Source organism: Chrysoperla carnea, chromosome 3 (assembly GCF_905475395.1).
Source record: "Chrysoperla carnea chromosome 3, inChrCarn1.1, whole genome shotgun sequence".
NCBI classification, from domain to species: domain Eukaryota; kingdom Metazoa; phylum Arthropoda; class Insecta; order Neuroptera; family Chrysopidae; genus Chrysoperla; species Chrysoperla carnea.
Genome location: NC_058339.1, coordinates 50,728,349 through 50,752,003, shown reverse-complemented (window position 1 = coordinate 50,752,003; position 23,655 = coordinate 50,728,349). Strand labels below are relative to the sequence as shown.

General features: G+C 28.7%; 1 protein-coding gene across 2 annotated transcripts in view; it reads right to left on the bottom strand.

Annotated features, from left to right (window-relative positions):
• LOC123294826 (autism susceptibility gene 2 protein) overlaps positions 1-23,655 on the bottom strand; it is a 138,897-nt gene that overhangs the window by 52,958 nt on the left and 62,284 nt on the right. For both annotated transcript variants that reach the window (XM_044875991.1, XM_044875992.1), the window contains exon 3: positions 17,777-18,159. In XM_044875991.1, coding sequence (XP_044731926.1) covers positions 17,777-18,159 — 383 coding nt within the window. The remainder of the gene's footprint in view (positions 1-17,776; positions 18,160-23,655) is intronic.

Sequence of the window (23,655 nt, the reverse complement as noted above, 5' to 3'; positions counted from 1 at the left end):
AATACAACTCTACAACTGCCTGAAACACTTCAATATTAATTGTTGGATTATAACAGAGTTGTGCGGCTTAGACATAAAATACTCGCTTTATATGCAAGAGAAACAGATGAAAACCTGACCTGGAATACATTTGTTTTTGAATATTATACCAATTCATAAAATCAATTATTATCGTAATTATTAGTTTTACAGAAATAATTTTCAGGAGTAAAATTTTTGTTTAAGATAGTATTCTGGTCTAGAAATTTGAAGAAATCGATTTTTTCAAAAACCTTTAGCATATGTCCTTAAATGGATTCAAAATTTGCATTATTTGTGGAGATACAGCGGATTTTCTGGTAACGAAGTTCCAATTGTTCGCTCTGGATTGTAAGTTTCTGTTGTTTCAAAAGAAGGGAAAAAAAACTTCATACCAACTAATATGAGGTTGTCTCAACGTCATCGCGAAATCATACGTGATACAACTACCGTACGGGGTAGAGTGGTGAAGTTGACACAAACACATGAGTTGTTTGTATGAAAGTAATATACTGTCTATAAATTTCAAATATTGTTGTTTTGAAATGCAACATAGTTTTAAACAATCTTTTTTTTGATTGGTTCTACTACTTATAAATATTATAACAAAATACTGATGTGATTGTCACAATTACACAAGCAGAAAAAAGGAAAGGTTTATACTTGCTAATAGGTTTATTTAAAAAAAAAAAAGAAGTTAGATTTATTTAAATCGGATTTGTACCAGCGACATATGGATTACTAATGATTTTAATGTCCTAAGTCTACAGCTTAACCAACTGCGCTATCGATGCTTGTTAGATATTTACCAAAAAATATGGTAAATGTTATAAAAATGATCAATATGTTTATTTCAAACTCTCTGTTTACCGGTAACAACAACCTTCGTGAAGTTGGCTCAACCACATATGGAATAGACATGATAGATATGCGATCATAATAACCAAATTCTTTATTTAAATCAAACGAAAAGAAATTTTCTTTTAATTCATCGATTCGCTTGATTTACACGTTTATATAATCCAACTAAGTACAATTTTATTTTCCATCAATAAAATGCATGACTTTAAACTAAAATCAATCTCTTTCATAGAAGTAATAATTTTGTTTATTTAACTTCAATGGGTTTGTATCAATGAATTCATATTTTAATTTCAATCCCATTCTATTATAAATACAAATAATTTAGCTGTACTTGTTTTAATCGTTAGGCAATTGTTTGAAAGTATTTTTACTTTATTTCAATATGAAACGGCCAAATTCGGAATGAGGCTATCACTATTTTAATTTTTTTTCAGTGTAGTTATTGATTCATCAGTACCCATAGACTCATCAGTTGCTGAAAAGTAACTGAATAGGCAAATTTTAATAGCTTGTTCGAAACTTGGTTGTCTATAATGAGAATTAATATACTTCGTTTAGTTTTTCTTTAGATCGATAGAAATAGGTATTCAAATGAAGTGGTTAAGTAGAGCGCGGAGTCCAACCCTACAGCCAGCACTGCGTTTATGAAGGCCAGACTATATGCTTTCAAGTACTATAAACAGCATTTAGAATTTAGATAAATAAAATAAATATGAAGAAGTTAATCTTAGTTTAAGAATCCCTAATATTTACAAAATTAACTTATATAATATGCTGTCTGGTCTGGTTTTTTTCTTTGTAACTAACCAAAGACACTTAACAGCACATAATAATATTTCCTATATTAATAATAATCCGTTTATAGCTTTAAAAACATAAAAATATAGGACGTTAGTAAAAACACAAAAAAGAATAAAACTGAAATAAACCACACACAGAACATACATATGCTGATATTATTTCATTTTATTTATTTTTTGTTACATATAATATAATTCGGCCATGTTCGTTGGCACACACGTGGTGGTGGTCTATGTTTAAGAAGAAAAAAAAACTCGGCTATATTTATTGTGTTGACTTAGAGTATCAACAAAAGTAGAAATGTTAGTACGGTAGCCAAATGAAGTGTCACTTCGAGTTTCGTGTATTCTAATTTACTCGAGATTTTCGTAAGTATTTTAACCGACTGATTTTGAGAGAAGCTTAACTACTGTCCAACAGTGTTTCTATCACTTTTAACGCGCGTTTATGCGCTTGGCATGTATCTACGAAAAGGAATCTTGAATTGAATTGAAACTTCACACAGATTTCACGGACCGATGACAATGGGATAACGATTAACTATTTGATGGTGGACGCTAGGATAAAATTCCATAATATTAATAAATAATAATTCAAAAAAGGCTATGCAAATAAATAAAACTTTTTTAAGTTTCCGTGTCAGAAAAAATTTAAGTTTAAAAAAACATTCAAATAATATTTGAATTTAAAAAAAAAATTTAAAATTTGACCCAAGGAGGGGGGAGGAATAAACATAATATTTTGATGTAGAGGAGGTAGAGACTTCAGAAACTTTTGGACTACAAAATTTCATAAATTCAACATTATTTCGACATAAAAAGTTACCTACTTGGTCAAATAACTCAATCGTAAATCCAGAGAGGAGCAATTGTCCTAATCTACCGTCTCATCGAGAGAAATTTTTACAATTATAATCAATATTTGTTACTTGAAATGGAACTTACTTCTGCTCCATTGTAAATTTTGGCATCTCAGTTTATAAGAACATAAATTTGACAGGCAATTATCAAAACAGCCGTTATCAACCGTTAAAAGCCGAGGAAGACTAAGATTCGGCCACAGAGGTTCATATAATTTGACAGTTCTGTGAATGTTCACTTACTATTGCGCGTAAACAGAAAAATTAGTTTCGCTAAATATAACTTTTAGATTGGAGAGAAAAATACTACAAAATTTAAAAAACTTCCCCATAAAACTATTAGGTGAAATAGGGGCGAAAAAGTAGGTGTAATAGCTGCTGATGCTGCGCCATGTCTCCCTATTTTGCAAAAATTTCAGATCTAATACACTTCTTTGTAAAATTAAAAATGAATTTTTCAAACTTAATAATATGAATAGAAACGTATTTTACAAAATTTTGTTAAATACAATATCAAGCGCCCCTAGATGTAATCTAACTTTACAAATTTATGAGTTGTCTAGAGCCTGTGCCAAACAATAAATCTAAAATAACTGAAGGTCATTTAATATACCACATTAATAATTTCCAGAAAAATTTTCCACGTACCTACTCTATTTTAAAATCGATAAAGGACAGATAAAATTTTTTTTGACTAAATATTTATAAATTTAAAAAGAAATTTTCAAGAATTTACAATAAAAATAAACCGGTAAAGTGTTGTACCTCGGGGACAATTTACATTAAATTATCGTTCATATTCTGGAAAGACATTCCTATTTCCGAGGCAGTAACTATACGAGAAAACTTTACAGGTGAGAAGAATTTCCAAACCCCGTCATTTTAACTCTTTAAAACCTCTATAAGTAAGAAAAACCATTTTTGTACCTGTATAAGTAAAAACCTGGTTTAGGGAAAACTCTCATAAACAAAAAAGAGATTCTGATTCCTTGAATTTTTGTATTCTCAGGTCCGATTTTATAAAAAGAAAAGTTTACTTTGGATTCGATGGCTGTTATCGAAGCACAAGTGGGGAAAATGAAGTTCTATTTACTCTTAATCAACAAAAAATCGGTTTAAGCTGCTACTAGCTCTGAGAAGAAGATAATTATGAGAGGAACTTGCAAGACTTTCATTAATTCAATCACACGTTATCTATGATGTCGTTTCTTAGAATGAACTTCGTGTTTTGATCCAAGACTTCTATAATTCTATGAATGTCGACCTTTAAAATACAATTTTTTTTTTATATACAAAAAAAAAAAAATTTAATATGATTTAAAATTAATAACTAAAAAGAAGGTTTTCCAAATATCATTGACCCATTTTTATTTATAAATCTTCAATAAATATGTTTAAAACTTTTGATGTAAATTTCAACACTTAATTACAAAAAATTATGAGTCTTTTAAAGTAAGAAACATATTTATTATATCATTTACTTTGATGAAGAAAAAAAATAATTGAAGCTCACTATGTTGTAACACAAAGTTTGTATGAATTTGGCTTTATACCAGCTTATGTTCGGGATAAAAAACTTTTAAAAAATATTATATAAGTTGGATTACATAATTCTTTATGCATTTTTATAATGTCAATTATTAAGAATTAAAACTACATGTCTGCTTGCAAGTTTTGATCAAATTGATTGTACATGGTGTGACAGGATGTCCCCCATAATCTTTTTTGCTTGTCTTAACAAGGTTAAAACTATCAATCTTTCTACACTTTAGTGATAATATGTTTTTTTTAAATAAAGAATAGGATACCAGAAACTTCCTACTGGTTGAAAATTATATTTTACATAGGTAATTCTATTGTCTCAGTTGTTTCCAGCTTTGAAGGCCACCCAGTATAAGGATCAGAAAGTTTTTAAAAAAATATTCATCAGAAACTATAGCTGAACAAGTGTACAGTGAAAATTTTGTCCAAGACAATCGAGAGGATAGGGTAGGAGTAATAATATCTTTTGCCAATTATGAAAATGTTTTCTTTCATTGGCAGTGTTTTTTCATCTCATTCATGATAATCAATATTAAAATTTGTTAAGAAAAAACATAATAATTTTTTACATAATGTCTACTAAAAAAATATAAAAAATATTTCAACGACTAAATCAAATCCAAATATTGTTCATCCCTAATTGCTTTAATAAGCACAATTACAAAATAAAAAAAACTTTTAACAAAAAGCAAACTGACTTCAAAAGAAAAACTTTTTCAAAACAAATAAATATGCACTAAATAGTAAAAAAAATAACGATAAATTAATGTAGTTAAAACTATTGTTATTTTTGAAGTCGGTGTCAGCCAAACAACTCTGACAGAACAGTTTGCTACAGTAGCTTGGTTGACACCGACTCCAAAGATAACAATAATTTTAACCACATTTTATTATCGTTATTTTATTAATTTGTTTTGAAGTCGGTTTTCTTTTTGTTATTTTGTAGAGAATTCGAAGAATCATCGAAATCGGTTGGCGCGATATTGAGTTATTTGTCCTATTGTCGTGCATTCTTAATGCAAATTTAAGACTTTTATGCTTTTCTCATTAATGCCGTTCTCAGAACTGAACCACACGGGAAGTACCAGCTTTCAAACAGATAAAGAATCATCAAAATCGGTTCACCCAGTCGGAAGTTCTGAGGTAACACACATTAAAAAAAATACATTCGAATTGATAAACTCCTTCATTTTTGTTTGAAGTCGGTTAAAAAGTATATCACTGTTGAGACTTTAAAAAAGATGTTCTTTATGTCTTATGAGATGTCTTCTATTCTCGGTAGTTTTATTTCACGGGGTGTATAAAAATTTTCGATTATATTCCTCAGTTTCCCAAATTGGATGAATATCCTCTTTTCTGATGTTCTAACAAGAAGATCATGGAATAATATATGGAAAAATTCTTTTGTTCGACATTCAATAAAACTACATCATCATCCATGCCCATTGTTCGCAAATCACGACTACAGAAGATAAAGTTCAAATATAGACAACAATATTCGCCTTCAAGATTTTTTATAAAACGTAATGTTCGCCTAAGGAGAGTAGTTACTGGAACAATTTGATTTTGTTTTTACTGATTTTACAATGAGTACACAAAATCCAAAATGTAAATAAAATAGGGGAATTTTTTGTTTCCATTCACTCCATTATACTTTTAACGAAAAAAATGCTAAAAATGAGCCAGCCAATTTACTAATTGGACGTCTGAAAATAGTGCACGAAAGCCGATATCTCAGCTCAATTAATTCGATATCTCAGAAACATAATTGACAACAAAATTGACACAGGTTTCAACTAAACAAAGGGTCTAGTGTCAGTTCAAAACTAAACAAACTAATTATAGATGTGCCTTTCAAAAAAAATAAAAAATGGATAGGCAATCAGGACAGAAGTGAAAATATAAAACTTTATAATAATTTTGATTTTTTGAAATTTATTATAGTATGAGTAATTAAAGTTTAATAAAACCCGGTCACGTTTCGTTGTGGCTTTGTTTCACTTTAAAAAATTTTAAGATTCGCGCATGGTGAGTTATTTTCTACTCCGTTACGCTTATGACTGTTTCAGAGCTTGCTTCAGCTTTTTTATGAACAAAGAAATGTATTAGGTCGTTAACGGTACGAATTTGATATTTAGTAATAAAACGCTCCCATGTTAAATACAGTATTATGGTGCCCTCACGAGACTCGTCTCATGTTCTTTCCGATAAAACTAACATGTTTGAATCTTTATTACAGAATGTGTAGATGATATTTACTATATGATTAACATTTGGTTGGTTTTGTATGTGAGTTATAAAAGATTTGAAATATTTATATTTATCTTTTTATTTTTTCCGGCAAAATGTCTTATAAATTTTTTTTTATTTCATAAAAAAAATGTACCTTTATGAAATGTTTTTTATTACCTTTCTTCTTCATAAGAAACTATTATTCATGTAAACAGTGCTGTTCAAAGTAATCCTAAAAGGTATGACATTTAACAATGTGACCCCGACCAGCTTTTTCATTCGTTTTATATTCTCAAGTTTTTTTAATTTCTACTACCTATGAGAAAAAATAATGCATACGGTAACGTGCGAGTTTGTTCAAAGTAGCTCTTCCGTAGCAAATCGAAAATTCCATTGATGATTTATACTATATGTTCGATTTACATCAAGGCATATATCACGAGTATGAAAGAATACATGAGTTAAGCAAAGCATCTACTCTCTGCACGCACACAACAGAAGAACTGTCGTATTAGCTTAAAGCAGGCATGGGCAAACGTGGCTTTGATAAGTCAATCATACTTCTGTATCTAAAATACGAGTAAAACAGTGAAAATCTAACCAGTGGCAACTATAAATACGAGTAAGACAGAGAGACAACATTTTTTTCCTTATCTCATTACTATAAGAGAAACTGAGATAGGTAGACGAGTCGTATACCCGTCTCGCTTTCTCCTCTATGAGCAATGCGGACTTGGATAAAGAGACACACAATAAAATTTATAGCACCCAATAAAGTTATAATAATGGTGACTTCGACTGAAAATAACTCGCCCATGCCTGGCTTAAAGTACATCGAAGCCACGATACAAGTCACTTTTGCAATTTCATTGCACACCTATAATACCTCTTACTTAGATGCATTGATTAACGCATATACTCGTTGTTTTCAATGTAGTATGTGTGGAGCAATCGATGATGATGACACAAGTTCCATGATTTTTTTTCACATAAAAAGTGCTCAACGTGCCAAAAAAAGTTTTTACTTCAAAGAAAACATCGACCTTAAACGTTAATAAATTACCATTTACAAATTGAGCAACATTTGGCTGTTAATTCTTGATTATGGAATTCTGAGTGTAAATTCGTTCGTTTTTCACATCGCAATATAAAAAAAAACTGCTCATGGCTCGAAAACATAATACACGAAATAATATTGACGCAATGTTCTTAATTAATAAAAAGTTTTTATTACATAAGTTTAAACAAATTCATATCACACCGTTAACGTTCATATTTATGTTGTTAGCATTTTCCATACATTATTTTTATTGTATAAACAATAGATGGAGTTAGTTATAGTCGTAGTCCAAACACACACATTCTAAGTTTGTTTTCTCTATTCAAACATACCAACGCTACACTACCAAACCAAATAAATGAATTGGTATGCTTATCCTTCCTTTATATTGAAATAGTTGATAAAATTTTGATTAAGTATTTTGTTATTCACATAAATTTAGTTAAATTTAGTGAATAATGGTGTTTTAGTTGTTCATTACTTTAATGTCTTACAAAATGGAAGAAAATTTTATTACCATTATTATGTAAAATTTTCCGTCTCCGCACTATGTTTTAACTATAAACACACACGAGGAAAACTTATGATTATTTATTATTATTAATATTTTATAAAAGAAAATATTTTTACTAATGTTATATTATTTTAAAAGATTACGTATATTTTTAAAAAGTAAAATGCATATACAGTGAAACCAAGTTAAGAATTCATATAATGCATACATGTCTTTTTATTTTCACTACTAGATATTTAAATACAGTTTCTCGATGTTTTTGATTTTCAAAAATAATTCAGATAATTTTGACATTCTCAAACCAAGAATTTTTTAAAAAGACCTACATTTATTTAAATTATGAACCATGTTAAGTTATATACATTGACGTTAGAGTTACATAGACTGAGCAAACGATTGTAAGCTTGCCAACATCTGAGGTAATTGCTTAGGTAAAATCCATTATAGATTAGTAAGAAAAAATGTAAAGTGATACGTGATAAGTATTTTTTTAAGTCATAAAGCGAAAAAGTTCGGTGAAATCACAACATTTTATGTAAATGTCCCCATATTCAATGTATATTTTTTTGATAAATGTCCCTATATTCTTTTGATAAATGTATTTTTTTTAATAAATATCCCTAGCTGACCTCAATTACCTCAGATGTTGGCATGTTTCTCACTGTACGGAAAGATAAGCGATGCTTAGTCTATGTATAACTCTAAAGTCAATGGTTGTATATTATCTATGTCCGCCATCTAGGATTGAAAATAAAAATGATAATCAGTCATGAGAAGTATCGACCGAAGTAAAAACTTGAAACTTTGGAATAAAAGTTGTACTTACGTGTATACAAAACTTTTGATACTATCTAAAATATTTCTTCTTTTGTAGTTTTAATAACGGTTCTTTTTGGACAACCCAAAGCAAAAGCAATAGAAGAAATTTTAAGTTAAGTGAGAAAGATGGAACACAACAATTAAAATTAAGTGTCTAATATTAAAGATTGGAAGTTCTGATCTTTGTCAAAGTTGTGGAAATTAAATTTTTGCCAAGAGTTACAGAGATATTTATAATTTTAACATTCTAATTGCGTTAACGAATCAAGTTAATGTCATGACAGTTATAAAATATAATATTTGATAATTCTAGTACGCTGTTGAGAAGTTTCTTTTAAGAACTCCGCCCTGAGTTTCTTTTAAGAACTCCACCCGTAGACATACTGTAGATTTAATATTTGTATTGGGAAATAATTTTTCACTCATTTTCATTTTTTTAAGCTTTTAATTTAGTATGTGTGTGTTTTTAATGTGAATATTTTTTTGATTTATTTCCATAGTTTTTTAATAAATATTGTTATACCCACTATAAATATATTATGAAAAAGACAAAGCTGGGGGTGGTACAGAACATGATAGTTGAGGCATAAATCTTAAAAAAATTATGAAAATTTGACCTATTTTGGCACAACTATTTCTGGTAAACTTAAATTTCAATTTTTTTCAATGGATAATTATTTTTTAAGCGATAAACTCATGAAATAAGTATTTTAAGTTATTAAAAAACCAATTTTGTTTCCCAAAACTTATACAAAAACTTGGAAACTGATAGGTACTTTAAAATTACTAAAATATGAGAAAATCGATATAATGTACTTAATAATGTAAATTATTTACAACTCAAAAATTGTTTTTGGGTATTCTGGATAGACGGAGATCTTGATATAAAGAAAATGTCAAAAATTTGATTAAACAAAATTGTATATTTTAAAATAATAATAAAATTTTGTGTCGGTCGAGGTAAACTGAGTACATTATTGATTTGGAACATGAGATTTTTTTTTGTCAGTCGTATTAACAATTCCCTACGTAAATAATTACTTCTTGAAACTCTCGAAATGGTTGAACAAGTGAAATTTTCAAAATTTAAAAAACCTCCGTCAAATACGATTTATTTTTTGAAAACCGATTTTTGGAAACTTAGCTATAAAATGTTCTCAATCAAGTCAGTTCGACCGTTTAAGGGCTACGATGTCACTGAGAAACACACGGACGCACAAATAAACACTTTAAACTTACAACACTCCTCCTTTAATCAATATCAAAGTGATGGTCAAGGACATCAGATCAGATGAAATTTCTAAGAAAATTAACAATGATAGTTATTTTAAACGACTAGATAGAATAGGCATTGATACGATTCTTAAATAAAGCTCAATTTCTTCATATTTTTACAAAAATTTACTAAAATGTTCCTCTCCAAGACATAATAAAAATTAAAATGTCATTAAAGTAAAAAAAAAAAATTACCCACTGGCCAGTAATACTGCCCGTTCTTTAAGCAACATTAGGAAAAACAACTAATATAAATATAAAAACCAAAAATATTTTTAAATTGATCATAAAATAACAGTCATTAAAAACAAATTTATTGTTAAAAACTTTTGGAATAATAGTTTTCGAATATTCATGTAGTTTTTCTTGACTTGACAAAAAAAAGTAGATGGTATTTATATTAATAACATTCCATTTTTTTGTTTTTTGTTGTTACTTAAATTAAAATCGGGTGTCAAACATCCACATCACCTCTATTAAAAATACTTAACTCCATAATCTTGTTATCTATAATCAAAAGGTTTTACGCATTTCTATGAGATATTTTTAATTTGAAAGCTAGCTAGAAAGCTTTTAATCAGAATGAAAGTAGCGCAGAGAAGAGTAGAACCTAGAAATTTATTTCTTTTTAGTTTAAATTAAAGTATTATACGAATTTGTGAGAACTTTTCAGCCCTAGAATTAGTAAAATTTTAGGTTTTCATATTTAAATGAATTAGCAAAGTAAGAATAAGAAATGTAACACTCGATTTACGTGTATCTTATGTGAAACTATTAAAGATATCGAGATGAAGCTTTTTTAATTTTCTTGTAAATGATTGACCTTATGATTTCAAGCTGTGATAATAATATATGTATTAACTTGTGGCCTGTAGACTCCAAACTTTGCGGATCATTATATTAGCTAAGCGAAATACCTCCATACTGTATACTTCTTTATGATGTTAACATAGAGGTAAAAATATTATTTATTATAAACATATAAGCTAGCTACTAGTGATACTACATCGTATTTTTTGTTTTTAATCTACTAATGTAAACTTGAAATATTAATAACTATTCTCGATTGTAGTAGTGTGTTACTAATGGGAATATAATAAAAATTTTGTTATATATTCCGGGTAAAAAAAAAATACATGCACAATTATACACAAAAAATATAATATAGGGTCTTTCAATAAGAGTAATACTTTTCAATATACTTCAGACTACAGATAATTTTTTTGAGCATTAAATTACACAGTTATTTTTTTAATTACATAGGTTCAGTATCAGAAAACAGACAGGGGAAGTGCCTTCATTTTAAGGAAAACCATAACCGTGTCTCATCGGGCTTGAATTTCAATGCTGAAGACTTTCATTTACAGCAATTCGATGACTTGAAAATTATTTTTTCATTACAGAAATTATAAAAAAAATTTCGAATCGAGTTCTAATGAATTAGGGTTATATGTTCTTTACAACAGAACTTCAATGACTAAGCTTAAAAATAAAGCACGATTTACGTGTGTTGAATTAATTTTTAAATTAAAATTTTAAAAACTACCGCTCTTATTGAAACACATTAAAAACAGTGGGGTGAAGAAAAATTTACTAGAAAAGTTAATGGATTGTTTCAAATTGTTTGTAATTTCAACAAAAATTAAATTAAATATCTCCTTCTCTACTGTACTGTCTGTTTTGTTTTAACTGAATTTTGCTTTTTAAAACATTCACTGAATTTGATTTAGCACACAGTTTCTTAGAAACAACACAGATTTTATTATTTAATTTTGTATAATTTAAATATATACGTAAATAAAATGGTTTATTACTTTTAGTACCAGCGCAACGTTTACTATCGTGTGTACAAGGTAATCCGATCATGCTCTTATACAGAGTTGTTCAGTAAAATATTACCACTCGCGACTATTTTACTAGCTTTGTTTAATAAACAAACAGCAATGTATTTAATGAAGAAATATAGTCAATAGAGTGATAAAAAGTTTCCACGAAAACAGGGATCAGCTCATTTTAAGGGAAGTGGAAATGTAATATTTAGTTTTTTTTATACGGAGACGTGTTCATGGTCAAATAGGGTTAAATTTTGATTTTGCAAATGGAACTACATATTTTTGTAGCACATTGTTGTTCTTTGCAGCGGAAAAAGCAAAATCTTTTCCTAGACCTCAATTTTCGGTACCTTAAAAACCAAGTTCTATGAAATTTCAAAACAATTTACTCCTTTAATTATAAAAAATCTCATTTATTACAATCGGAAAATGACTCAAAATTGCGTGGTTTCGTGTCAAATAAACAAAAAGTTCAGTCGTAGCAGGCAACGAAAAAGAATATCCACTTTAAAAAATCTCCTTGAAATTTTACAGAGTGTCTAGCTAGGGAATTTGGAAAGGAAAATTTAAGAATGCTTCAAGGATTTTCAGGGCTGAAATTATTGTTTTTTAAGGGCACTTTTATAATTAAAAAGAATAAATTATAGAACTAGAACGCGCTCGAAGTGTATCAAGACACCATGTATGATTTACAGAGTAAGTTTATTTACAATTGATCGAATTTTAAAAAAGACGAAAATCCAACATATTCGTTTTTAAGTACAACAAGCGAAATTTACAAAATTTAAAAAATCCTCGACAAATGCGATTTATTCCTTGTAAACCGATTTTTGGAAGCAAAGCTTTAAAATGTTCTCAATCAAGTCGATTCGTTTAGGTGCTACGATGTCACTGGGAAACACATAGACGCACCGATAAACACTTTAAACTTATAACACTCCTTCTTAAATCAATATCAAAGTGATGGTCAAGGACATCAGATGAGATGGAAAGGATATATACTAAGAGAGCTAACATTTTTTGGAACAAATTTTTGGAAATATTTTAATTGAAATAGAAATATTTGAGTTGACTTTGTTCTTTTGAATAACCTAATTATTTTACCATTTCACTTTTCCAAATGAATTGAGTCAGGTTTATTTGACCATTCATTTCCATTGTAATTATTTATAAGTTAAAATTATATGTCATGCCTTTTCCAAACTGAATCTATTTTGAAAATCATCGTCAATTTTTTAGTTTTTTCGGATACGGAATCCTAAGCTTGCACTTGAAACATAGCTAAGAACACTCTCCATTAAATTACCTTTCAAATGAAACCAAAAAAATTTATAATAGGTTCAGCCGTTTAGGCACTACGATGCCACAGACAGACACACACATACGCATAGCGGCCAAAATTAACACCCCTTTTTTAGTTCGGGGGTTAAAAATACACATTTTCAAGGAAGCGGAAAAAAATATCAAGGGCATTTCCAGATTTTCAAGGACTGCTAGACACAATGTTTAAGTAGACAATCTACACTAACTAAGCCTACTCCAAATGAAATAAACTGTTTTAAAAATAATATTTTTAATACAACTAATAGATTAGTGTAAAATGGCTTTTATATTTATATCTGTGCATCTGAGGAATTCCATTCAAAATAAGAATTAATGAATTTTTATGTAAATTAGTTTCATCATTATTTATTAATCCTCTGATGCATTTGATGATTAGTTAGAATTCCTTTAATTTAAATAAGATTAAGAAGCAAATATTTACATTATGTAACACCAAAAGTTGAACATTATTATTTTCTTTGTATTAATTTGTCAATGTTGAGTTGAGAATTTCCATTGGATTGAGAATATAGATACAACAAAAACACATGAAAATAATAATGTGCATTCAATTGTTATCGGAATGTCGTGAAATTGGTAACATCAGAGACATTCTATACCCAATACACATATTAGATGTTATATGTGTTTCTGAGTACAGTGACTGTCAAAAGTTTGGAAACGGTCACTCAATAGATACGACACAGATACCTTCATAAATACACACTTTAGCCTTTTTAACCCCCGAACTAAAAAAAAGGTGTATTAAGTTTGACTCCTATCTGTCTGTGTCATCGTAGCGCCTTAACAGATGAATCGATTTTAATTTTTTTGGTTTCATTTGAAAGGTAATTTTACTGAGGGTTGTTCTTAGCTATGTTTCAAGTGCGAGCTTAGAGTTCCGTACTCGAAAAAACTAGAAAATTGGCGATGATCTTCAAAATCGATTCAGTTTGGAAAAGGCATAACGTACAATTTTAACATATAAATAATTACAATGGAAATGAATGGTCAAATAAACCTGGCTCGGTTCATTTTGAAAAGTGAAATGGTAAAATAATTAAGTAATTCAAAACAATAATTCAAAAGAACAAGCTCAAATCAAATATTTCAATTTTAAATAAAATATTTTCAAAAATTGGTCCCAAAAAAATTATATCTCTCTAACTATCCATTTCATCTCATATGATGTCCTTGACCATCAATTTGATATTGATTTAAAAAAGGGTGTTATAAGTTTAAAGTGTTTATCTGTGCGTCTATGTGTTTCCCAGTGTTACTCAATATTAAGTTTACAAAGGATTTTTTTGTTTTAAGGTTCTGATTCAAAAAGGTTCTAATCATTTAACATAATCATTCAAAGGATCTGATTCATTTATAACCATTTAAAAGGAAAAGGAAACCCTCACGTTCAATCGGAAAATCGGAAGTGGTGGTTAAAATGAAGTACATTTGATTCATTTTTTTTATTTCCTGTGAAATTTATCAGAGAAAAATTTTTTAAAGGAGGTGAAAATCGAGAGATGTTCTCATAAAAAAACTCATCACATTTTTCCTAAAACAAACCTATTAATTTATTTTTTTGAAACCCACAGTTTGCTATTTACTTAATGACATTCCCAGAAAATTACGTTTTCTTTGGCTCATTTTTAAATCGTGTTTATGCCATTCTCATTAATGCCCTTTATAAGCAGGTTAATTTTTCAATACCCTTTTACGGTGTTAAATTTATAGATTTAAGCTGTTAAAGTTTAGAAAGGCTTTACTAATAAAAAGATTTACTAATACCAAAACAGCGAATCATTTTTGGAAAATGAATAATAAACAAGAAATAAAGTTTCCTAACTTTCTGATTTCACTGTACAGTATAAAGGAATATAACATGTCTTCTGTCTATGTATTGAATATTCTGCATATATACCAAACATGAAACTAAAGCAATATTTTATTGTAGAACTTTGTGTGCATGACCGAACGTATCAATATATTGAAAATCTGAATGAGAATGTCCTATTTACAAAGTGAAACACCTTTGACTCAAATGAAATTTGCATATATCTAATCCCTACTTTAAAGTTTATATAAATTTTGGATCGATTGAAATGAAGTACAAGGATTGACATTTTTTGAATCGAATCCTTAACTTTGAGCAGAAATACTTTTTGTGACATGAGCAAATGGTGCTTTAGGATTCCACTTACATCACCAACAGCCACTCAGGACTTCCAAGAACTTCAAGGTTTTGAGCACAAATTTTCCGAATTTGTCTCCCTAAGAGATTTTGGGCTTCTACGTATGAAAATAACTTGAGCGAAAAGTTCTTCATAGTACCAGGGTTACATTTATATTAGTGCTACTGCTTAGGCGCAAAAATTGTGAAAAATGTTAGTTCAATCGACATGGCCCAGCCAAAAGTATAGCGAAGCCTATTCAAGCTTATTATATGCTTTGCCCAGGTCCTTGGCTCGTGAGGTTTGTTTGTATTAGATTTAAGGTTGAAATTATTTGTACCTTATTTTTAACTTTGATTATGAATTTTGTTATAACTTCATGAAAGTAGACGAAAAATAAGAAGAAAAATTTTCAATATCTGCCTTGGTTTTCGAAATATTGAACGACGAATAATTAAACAAAATTATCAATTTTCAATATTTTGAAAATAACGCAAGATATCGAAAAATTGTATTCTTAATTTTCGTCTTATGTCGTCAAGTTATAATATAATTTATCGTATCATCAAAATTGAAAATACACATTTTTAAATTCGTGCCCCCACTACCGTGCTCATACATTCTTAACTAATATCAAAAATAGTCTACATGTCGCTTATTGCGACTATTGGTTTTGACGACCATAATTGTTTGCCTTTCAATGTCGTTAAAGCCGATTTTAACTGAAATTATAATTTGTTATCCAACAACACCCTAATCATAAAATTCAAGATGATATTGTGCAGTTAGTACAACAATAGTTGACAGTTTTGACTTTATTTGATTGAATTTCCATTGAACACTTTGAGAACGTTTGTAGAATTATAATAACTATATAACACGATCAATTTTACTTCAACAATTTTCAATACACAATAAAATTGATCGTGTTAACACTTTCATGTTGTGCAAAATTTGATAACAAACTATCGTATTTTATACTGTGCTATTGGTATTTTGTTGGTACTAAAAATATTGAAAAACCACATACATATAAAACTGTTTATTGTGTTTGTTGTGTTAACGCAAATAATAATATCATAGCATATAGCATATATAGCCAGAGCCATAACATGTTCTATGTTATGACAAAAATAATATTAACACGCCAATGGTTTGGTTTGGCCTATCAATCACGTTATATAATATTTTATTTAAATTAAAATTCAATCATTGAACTGTTACCATCAAATATTCTATATGTCTATTTATTCGAACTCAAACCAACAATTTACAATTTCAAAAAGTTTGCAGAGAGTAAAGTTTTCATTTTCTAAAATAATCCAGAAAAAAAATACAAGATGAAATTCAGTAAAGCGACATAAGACACCATCTTATAAACTCAAATAATTTGCAATTCTCTATTTCAACATATAGACCACGAGCCACCAGTATGAAACATCCCCCCCCCCGCGGGAAAATATGACTTGGTGTTATCTACCAGAATAAGATTTCAATTTTTTGCGATTTTTAAATAACAGCATATGCTAGAAAATAAATTTTCGTGTTTTTCCGGGAGATGTAATTTGCAAGTAGCAAACACTTAAAACTTCCACTCGTCCAAGACGATTTTGAGCTTGGAATTTAAAAAATGTGACTATCCCAGATAGCGGCCGGAAAAATCAGTTTTTTGCCAACAAATTCAATTTTGAATAGAGAAATATAATTTGACACATGAATTCTAATTTATGTTTTTGGTTCTTCAAAATCTGTCTTATGGCGAAAAACTGAATTTTCTGGTAGCTATTTTGAGTTTTCACCTTTTTAAGTATGGATTTGGATGCTGCGATCACGGAAACTCCAAAGGTAGCTAACCCCCAGGATAATATTTTTTAATTTAGTAGCTAAAAATAGAATTTTCCGGCCGCAATTTTCTATTTTCACACTTTTTATGATTCAGATTCAGCTACTTTTATAATAATAATAATAATATTTCTTGATATATCCGTTTTAATTTAGTAGCTAAAAATGACATTTTGATTCACAAAACAGCCCCCAGATTGGTACTTTCATCCACATTTATTATTTTTAATATGTTTCGGAAACTCTTGGACATAAAAGTCGAATTTTCGAAATAGGGAAGAGAAGACTCATAAACTAATTTAAAGAGCTTTTTCTTAATAACATTACGAACAAAACGAGATGTTAAACATCAAAATCGGTAAGTGGTCAAATTTGGCGATAAATAATTTTGTCGTTAGCTTCAAAGTATCATAGCCCGATCGAATCCAGACTAAATTTCTAAAAATCGAAATTTCTCAGTTAACTCATCCCGCCGTAACAGCTTTATACAAAAAGTGTAAAAATGATGTAAATATGAAGGCTTTTTGGCCTTTCTTTATTAAATTTGAATAACATTTGTAATTTCTAACGCTTTCAAGTTCAGCAAAGAATTCAAAACGTAAAATAAGTTTAAAAAATACTTACATGTAATTTGCCATATGGAGACATTGGTGATGAGATCTCTCTAGGACTGATATTACCATAATGGGACATATTCTCCTCATTTTCGGCGGTATTAAATGCACCAGTACTAGTACCACTACTGCTACCAAACGATGTGTGGTGTAACATAAAGGGTGTGGTATTTGTATAATCGGAATTGATTTGCGACCATTTTCTTTTTTCTGGTAAACATACAGAGGCGGCACGTACAGGCCGCGGTGGTCTACTCTGTTTTGGACTATTTATTACTTCTAATTCTTCTTCAGAACTGTGTGGATCGTGAAATGTGTCCATGCTGGGTGGAGGGCTACCACCTGAACAACCTGTGTCTGCTGGAGATACACTAGAACGTTGTTCCGACATTACTGTAACAAAAAGAGGAATCACTTATTAAAAAATGTTAGTTAATTTAAGATAATAAATACATTAGCTCGATCCATGCGGAATTTCGCAATACGATACCCGTAGCTAAAATTAGTATTAGAAGAACATGTTTTAAAAATAGTTTAATTTGGCATGTATTATTCTCTCTCCTAATAAACATTGCTTTTTATTTAGTTATTTGTTGCATTCAGTATTAGGAAAACGCCTATAAAAACTAATTCATTTGAAACATGTTCTACTACTCAAAATAACACTTAATTTTGTTACTCTTGGATTCAATATGACGGATTTTAAATCTTCTATTTAAAAGGCATTTTTTAGACCGTGAAAAAACTTTTCGTCATTAGCCAGCACGATATGCTTTAAAATGATGAGTAAAAAACAGACAGCCTGGAGTCTAGAGACATAATATATAAGATATTCGTAATAATTGGAGAAAATTAAATAAATAGTTATTATGAAATTTAATGTACCTTCTTCAATTATCCAACATTTTACAAATGAAGATACATTTATTTCGTCAAATCACTTTTGGTTTCGATAGCTACTGTTTAACAAGCGTTAGAAAAAATGTTATGAAGGAACTACCTTAGCCCAACGAGTTGAGGAAATGGTTGGAGAATATGCTATATTTACCTTTGCATTCTTAAAAGCCACCCTAAACTTTCAAGATCATTATTGCATTTCACAGGAAAGAGGTTCAGATATCGCCTGTATAAAAAAAGATCCTAAGAAAATCCTACACAAAAAGATGTACACCACTTTTTAAAATTGGATTGACGAATGGAAAATTTGAATGTTTTCGTCATACCCATACGTCCAATTTTTCGATTTTGATTTTTAAAATAATTGTTCACCTTTCCCAGACTTTTTAACAATGTGATTTAAAAATTTGACCAAACTGAAAATACAAATCTTCATGAAAACTGTCCACGAAATTATTTCAAAAACGTTATAAGTATTAATTGGAGGTCGGAAGGACGATAATCAACATTTTATTAAACAAGGTACAATAGGGAGGAAAATTCATTTCAACGAATCTACAAAGTTTTTGACGAATTTTTATGTTTAGGAACTAGTTAATCCAATTTTGCTATTTCATAGATTTTTTGCTAGACATTCTTAATATATTTTCGGTAATTAGTTTATGGCCTCTAAGGGTATGGATACAGGAATCAATCCGATACATGATTCGCAAATCATACGATTTTTTTGCGTCGGGAATTAAACTATTTCTATATCTAATCCAGCACGGAAATTACTCGCTCAATCAGTGCGGATATTACATACCACCTACTGCATTATCAGAGGAAATTCATTTTATGATTATAATAATTTAAGAAATATTATTATTATTATTATGATTGAAATTTAAAATACTAATAAATTTATGCAACATTAAATATTAAAACAACAAACTGAATTCATTCAACCAATATTATGATTTTGTTGATTGATTTTATATATTTAAGTAAACTGAACTATACCAAGTGTTAAGTATACAGTATACACGTATATTCTAGCTGTTAGCTGCTGTGAGCTGTGTACTATAGTAATGTGAATGTGTAGATAATCGGGCCGACCATATTCGTCCATGACTAGTTCATAGACCTGTCGTACTAGTTTCAAGTCATACATACATATTTACACTTATATACAAGTAGCAATAGTAAATAGTATATGTATTTGATAAACAATAATCATAGTAATAATTATTAATTAATATAATTTTCAACAATATCCCCTGTTCCATATCTTTTTTAATACGGCATAACTTTATAAACCAGGCGCAAACCTACTTCGTAGGTTATAACTTTGTCCCAAAGTTATCGATGAAGTGTTGACTAAACAAACACAGCGTAAAAGTTAACTGAAGGTTTGGTGGCTACAAACAGTGTCTCCAACTTTCAAGACCACTAAACAGACGATAGAAAACCACTACACTGACACCAGCACTGTTATCAAAATATTTTTCGATTTTATCACAAAACGTTCAATAATTAGCATAGATGAAATAATATTAAAATATTCAATTATTTGTTTACAGTAAAAACACTAGTTTGAATGGTAAAATCCCTGACTTGGCAACACTGGTCTACAAATCGTAATTTTCATTCAAATTAAAGCATGGATTAAGGATGATTCAACTTCATCACACATAAAAAGGTAAATTTTTTTAAATTTAGAGAGGCTAGACTATAATTGACTACTCAAATCATGGAATTTGCATCCTTGGATTTCTGGTTTTCAAATCCTGAAGTTTAGGTCTACAATCCGCAACGTTTCACACCTTGCGAAAGAAAAAAAAAAAGCCGCATTTCAAAATTGTTAAGTGAAATTTTAATAAAAAAAAGTTCGTATGTGCCAACGAAACTAAGGTTTTACCTGATATGCTCTCCCTGAATTGTATGTTAAAAATATATTATTTTTTCTTTTTAAATAAAATTTCTTAAAGCGAAACTTTTTAGATTGACAAAAAAAAAACATTCTAACCAAAAGTTATTTATTTATTTTTTCTAAAAAAATATAAAAAATTTGGTAGAAAAAAAAAATTGATTCAGCTTTATTTTTCAACAGGTTTTCAGTTTTTTTAATAACAATAATGAAAACCTTAAGGTAGTATGAAATGCACAGCAGTAATAAAATTGTTATATAATTTCAATTTCATAAAGGATTTTTATTTATTTTTTATTGAAAAAATATTTTAATTCAATTATTTTATCAATGAAATTCACATATTCTTTGAGTAATTTGCATTTTTATAGAACCGAAACGATATTTTAATAGAATCACTCAAACTAATTCAATATTTTTTTTTACGATATGAAATATTGTCAGTGATGTAACAGATGCATTTTATTTATACCAATTTTTTATATTAAATGATTATAGATAAAATTTGATATATGTAATTTAGGCAATTATATAAAAATATGTAAACAAAAATATGGAAATAATGAGAAAAAATGCTTTTAATACTTGCAAACTCTTTCATAAATTTTTTAGGTTAATACAATTTCCCCAGAAATAACCATAAAAATTGGGAAATTGCGGGAAAGATGATTAGAATAAGTGTATAAGCTACATCATAAGTTTTTTTCAGATAATACGATTTTCCCTTATTTTTCAGTGCTATCACCAATTTTTTAAAATAATATTTTGGTAAATTATAGATAATTAATGCACCGACATTTAAATGGTTATTCGATTTAAATTATATTTAAACGTTATAGCGTGCAAACAAACGTTTACCTGAAGAAATTAATAAATCATTTAAGATAATTTACCTGAATTAATATGAAATCATTCTAATTATACCAAACTTGATATTAATTTATGATAAATTATTCACAACCACTCTTAAATATGCTAATCATATTTATATATAATGAAATTTTAATGAAATTTACTTGTAACAAATTTCATAATTTTTGTTTTTGGTTGTGAATTTCACTTTGAGGAAATTCATTTTAACGATAATTATGCATGCGCATTTTATTGTCTTAAAAAATTAGTCCCCAATATATTATACAAAAATTTACATAACCAAGAATTTCTATTTCAGGAGACCCACAAAAATCTATTATAGCACGAAATTTAAAATAAATGAATATTCATCGAGGACCATAATGAAATAAGGAAAATAAAATTACAAAAACCATATTCAAAGCGTAGAATAATATTTAAAAAATGTAAAATTCATATTCCTCTACTCAAAAAAAGTAGAGTGCCCATGGTCCGACACCTTGAACTTTGCAATCTTTAACGTCTCTTGACTGGTGTTACGACAAGAGACGTCTCTTTCTCTGGAGAATCGGAAAAATTCTTTTGCAATTATTATTCAATTATTAATTGATCTTACTGCGCAATTAAAAATTTCTTTTGATTCCCCTCAAAGAGAATGAAAATTTTAGCAGAGAAAATCAAACTTTATTTAATAATTTCTTCTCTACCACTCTCAAATTTTCACCCGTTCTAAAATGACTAACAAAATATCACCTCATCTTAAGTAAGTAAAATATACATTAACAAGGATTTACAATTAAAAAAAAATTACCACAAAAAAGTAAAAAATTATTTTTTTAGTACCGACTTCAATCAATAATTTCCTTGTGAAGAATTACGCTTCTATGTTAACCATATCCTTAGCAAAAAATTGATTTATTGACGTCAATTTTAAAGCTGGTTTTTTTTCAAGTCCTTATTTTGTGTACTTTTTATAAAGCTTAGGTCTACCTTCAGCCTACATACTACCCTCAGTCGAACGTAAAACCACTTTTTTTTTTGTAAAGTCGTTTAAAAAGTGATAAAAATTCTCAAATTAAGAAACATTTATAGAGATCAAATCAATGTTATTTCACTTATTTGGTTTCTTTGTGGGTGGCAAGAGATGCATACCATGAACTTCATCGTAATAATCTATCCAACAAAATGCACGTGTAAAATTCTCTAATAACCAACGAGATTTACTCCTATAAAAAAAAAGGTTATGTAATTATATTTTGATTAAATTCACTTAATATTACATATACATAAAATACAGACGCACATATACGTATACATACAGGCTGCTAAGAACTCTGATCAGTTTAAAATCATTAAAAAAATTTGTAGTCAAGAACGGATGAGTATTGATAAAGCTTCATTTTCGCACATTACAAGAGAAATTTCAAAATTGAGGTGGCAAGATTTTCATAAAACTGATCGTACGATTTATAGCAATTTCAAGCTGTATCGACTTTGATCATCGGAGAGTGTCGAAGTACAGTAGCATTTTCTATATTGCATGAAAATTTATATTCAGAATTAGTCCGATTAAAAGTTTGTCAGCCTATTCATTTTTGATGTTTCGGATAAGTTAAGCCGTATAAAGAAAACAAATTTTCGAAGGTTTGTTTCTATAAGGTGCTAATATAATATAAAACAAGTTTTCTAGAGTTTGTATCTGTGAGAACTTTGACGTTATGCTAATATACAATGAGGGTTTAAAACCTGGTTGTCTTATACATAATCACCAGTTCAATGTTGTAGCTGGCGTAATACCCATATTATAAAGCCATAAATATGTCTCTATACCACCTAAGGGTTTAATATTTGGATAGTTCGAGAAACTAAGAATTTTTAGACATCTCAGCTAAAATATCATAAAAAATATGTTAGAAACTTTTTTTTTGTATAACATACTGTTATTTTCACCTTTTTCTAACTGGCCACTAAAAATAATTTATAACGAAACCTTTTTTCTTAGATTTATAACTAAAATTTCTCGATCAAAATCTAGCGAATGGTTTTTAATGAAACTGTACAGAAATATAGCTCATACTTCAGAATAACACATGAGCAATAATTTATAAAGATATATTAAAAAAAAAAAATTATCGTCTATAATCATCATTTTGAACCATAAATTGAAGTATTCTGTAAAAATTTAAAATAGTAAATGTCAAACCATTCATAGCCAACTTTTCAGATATACT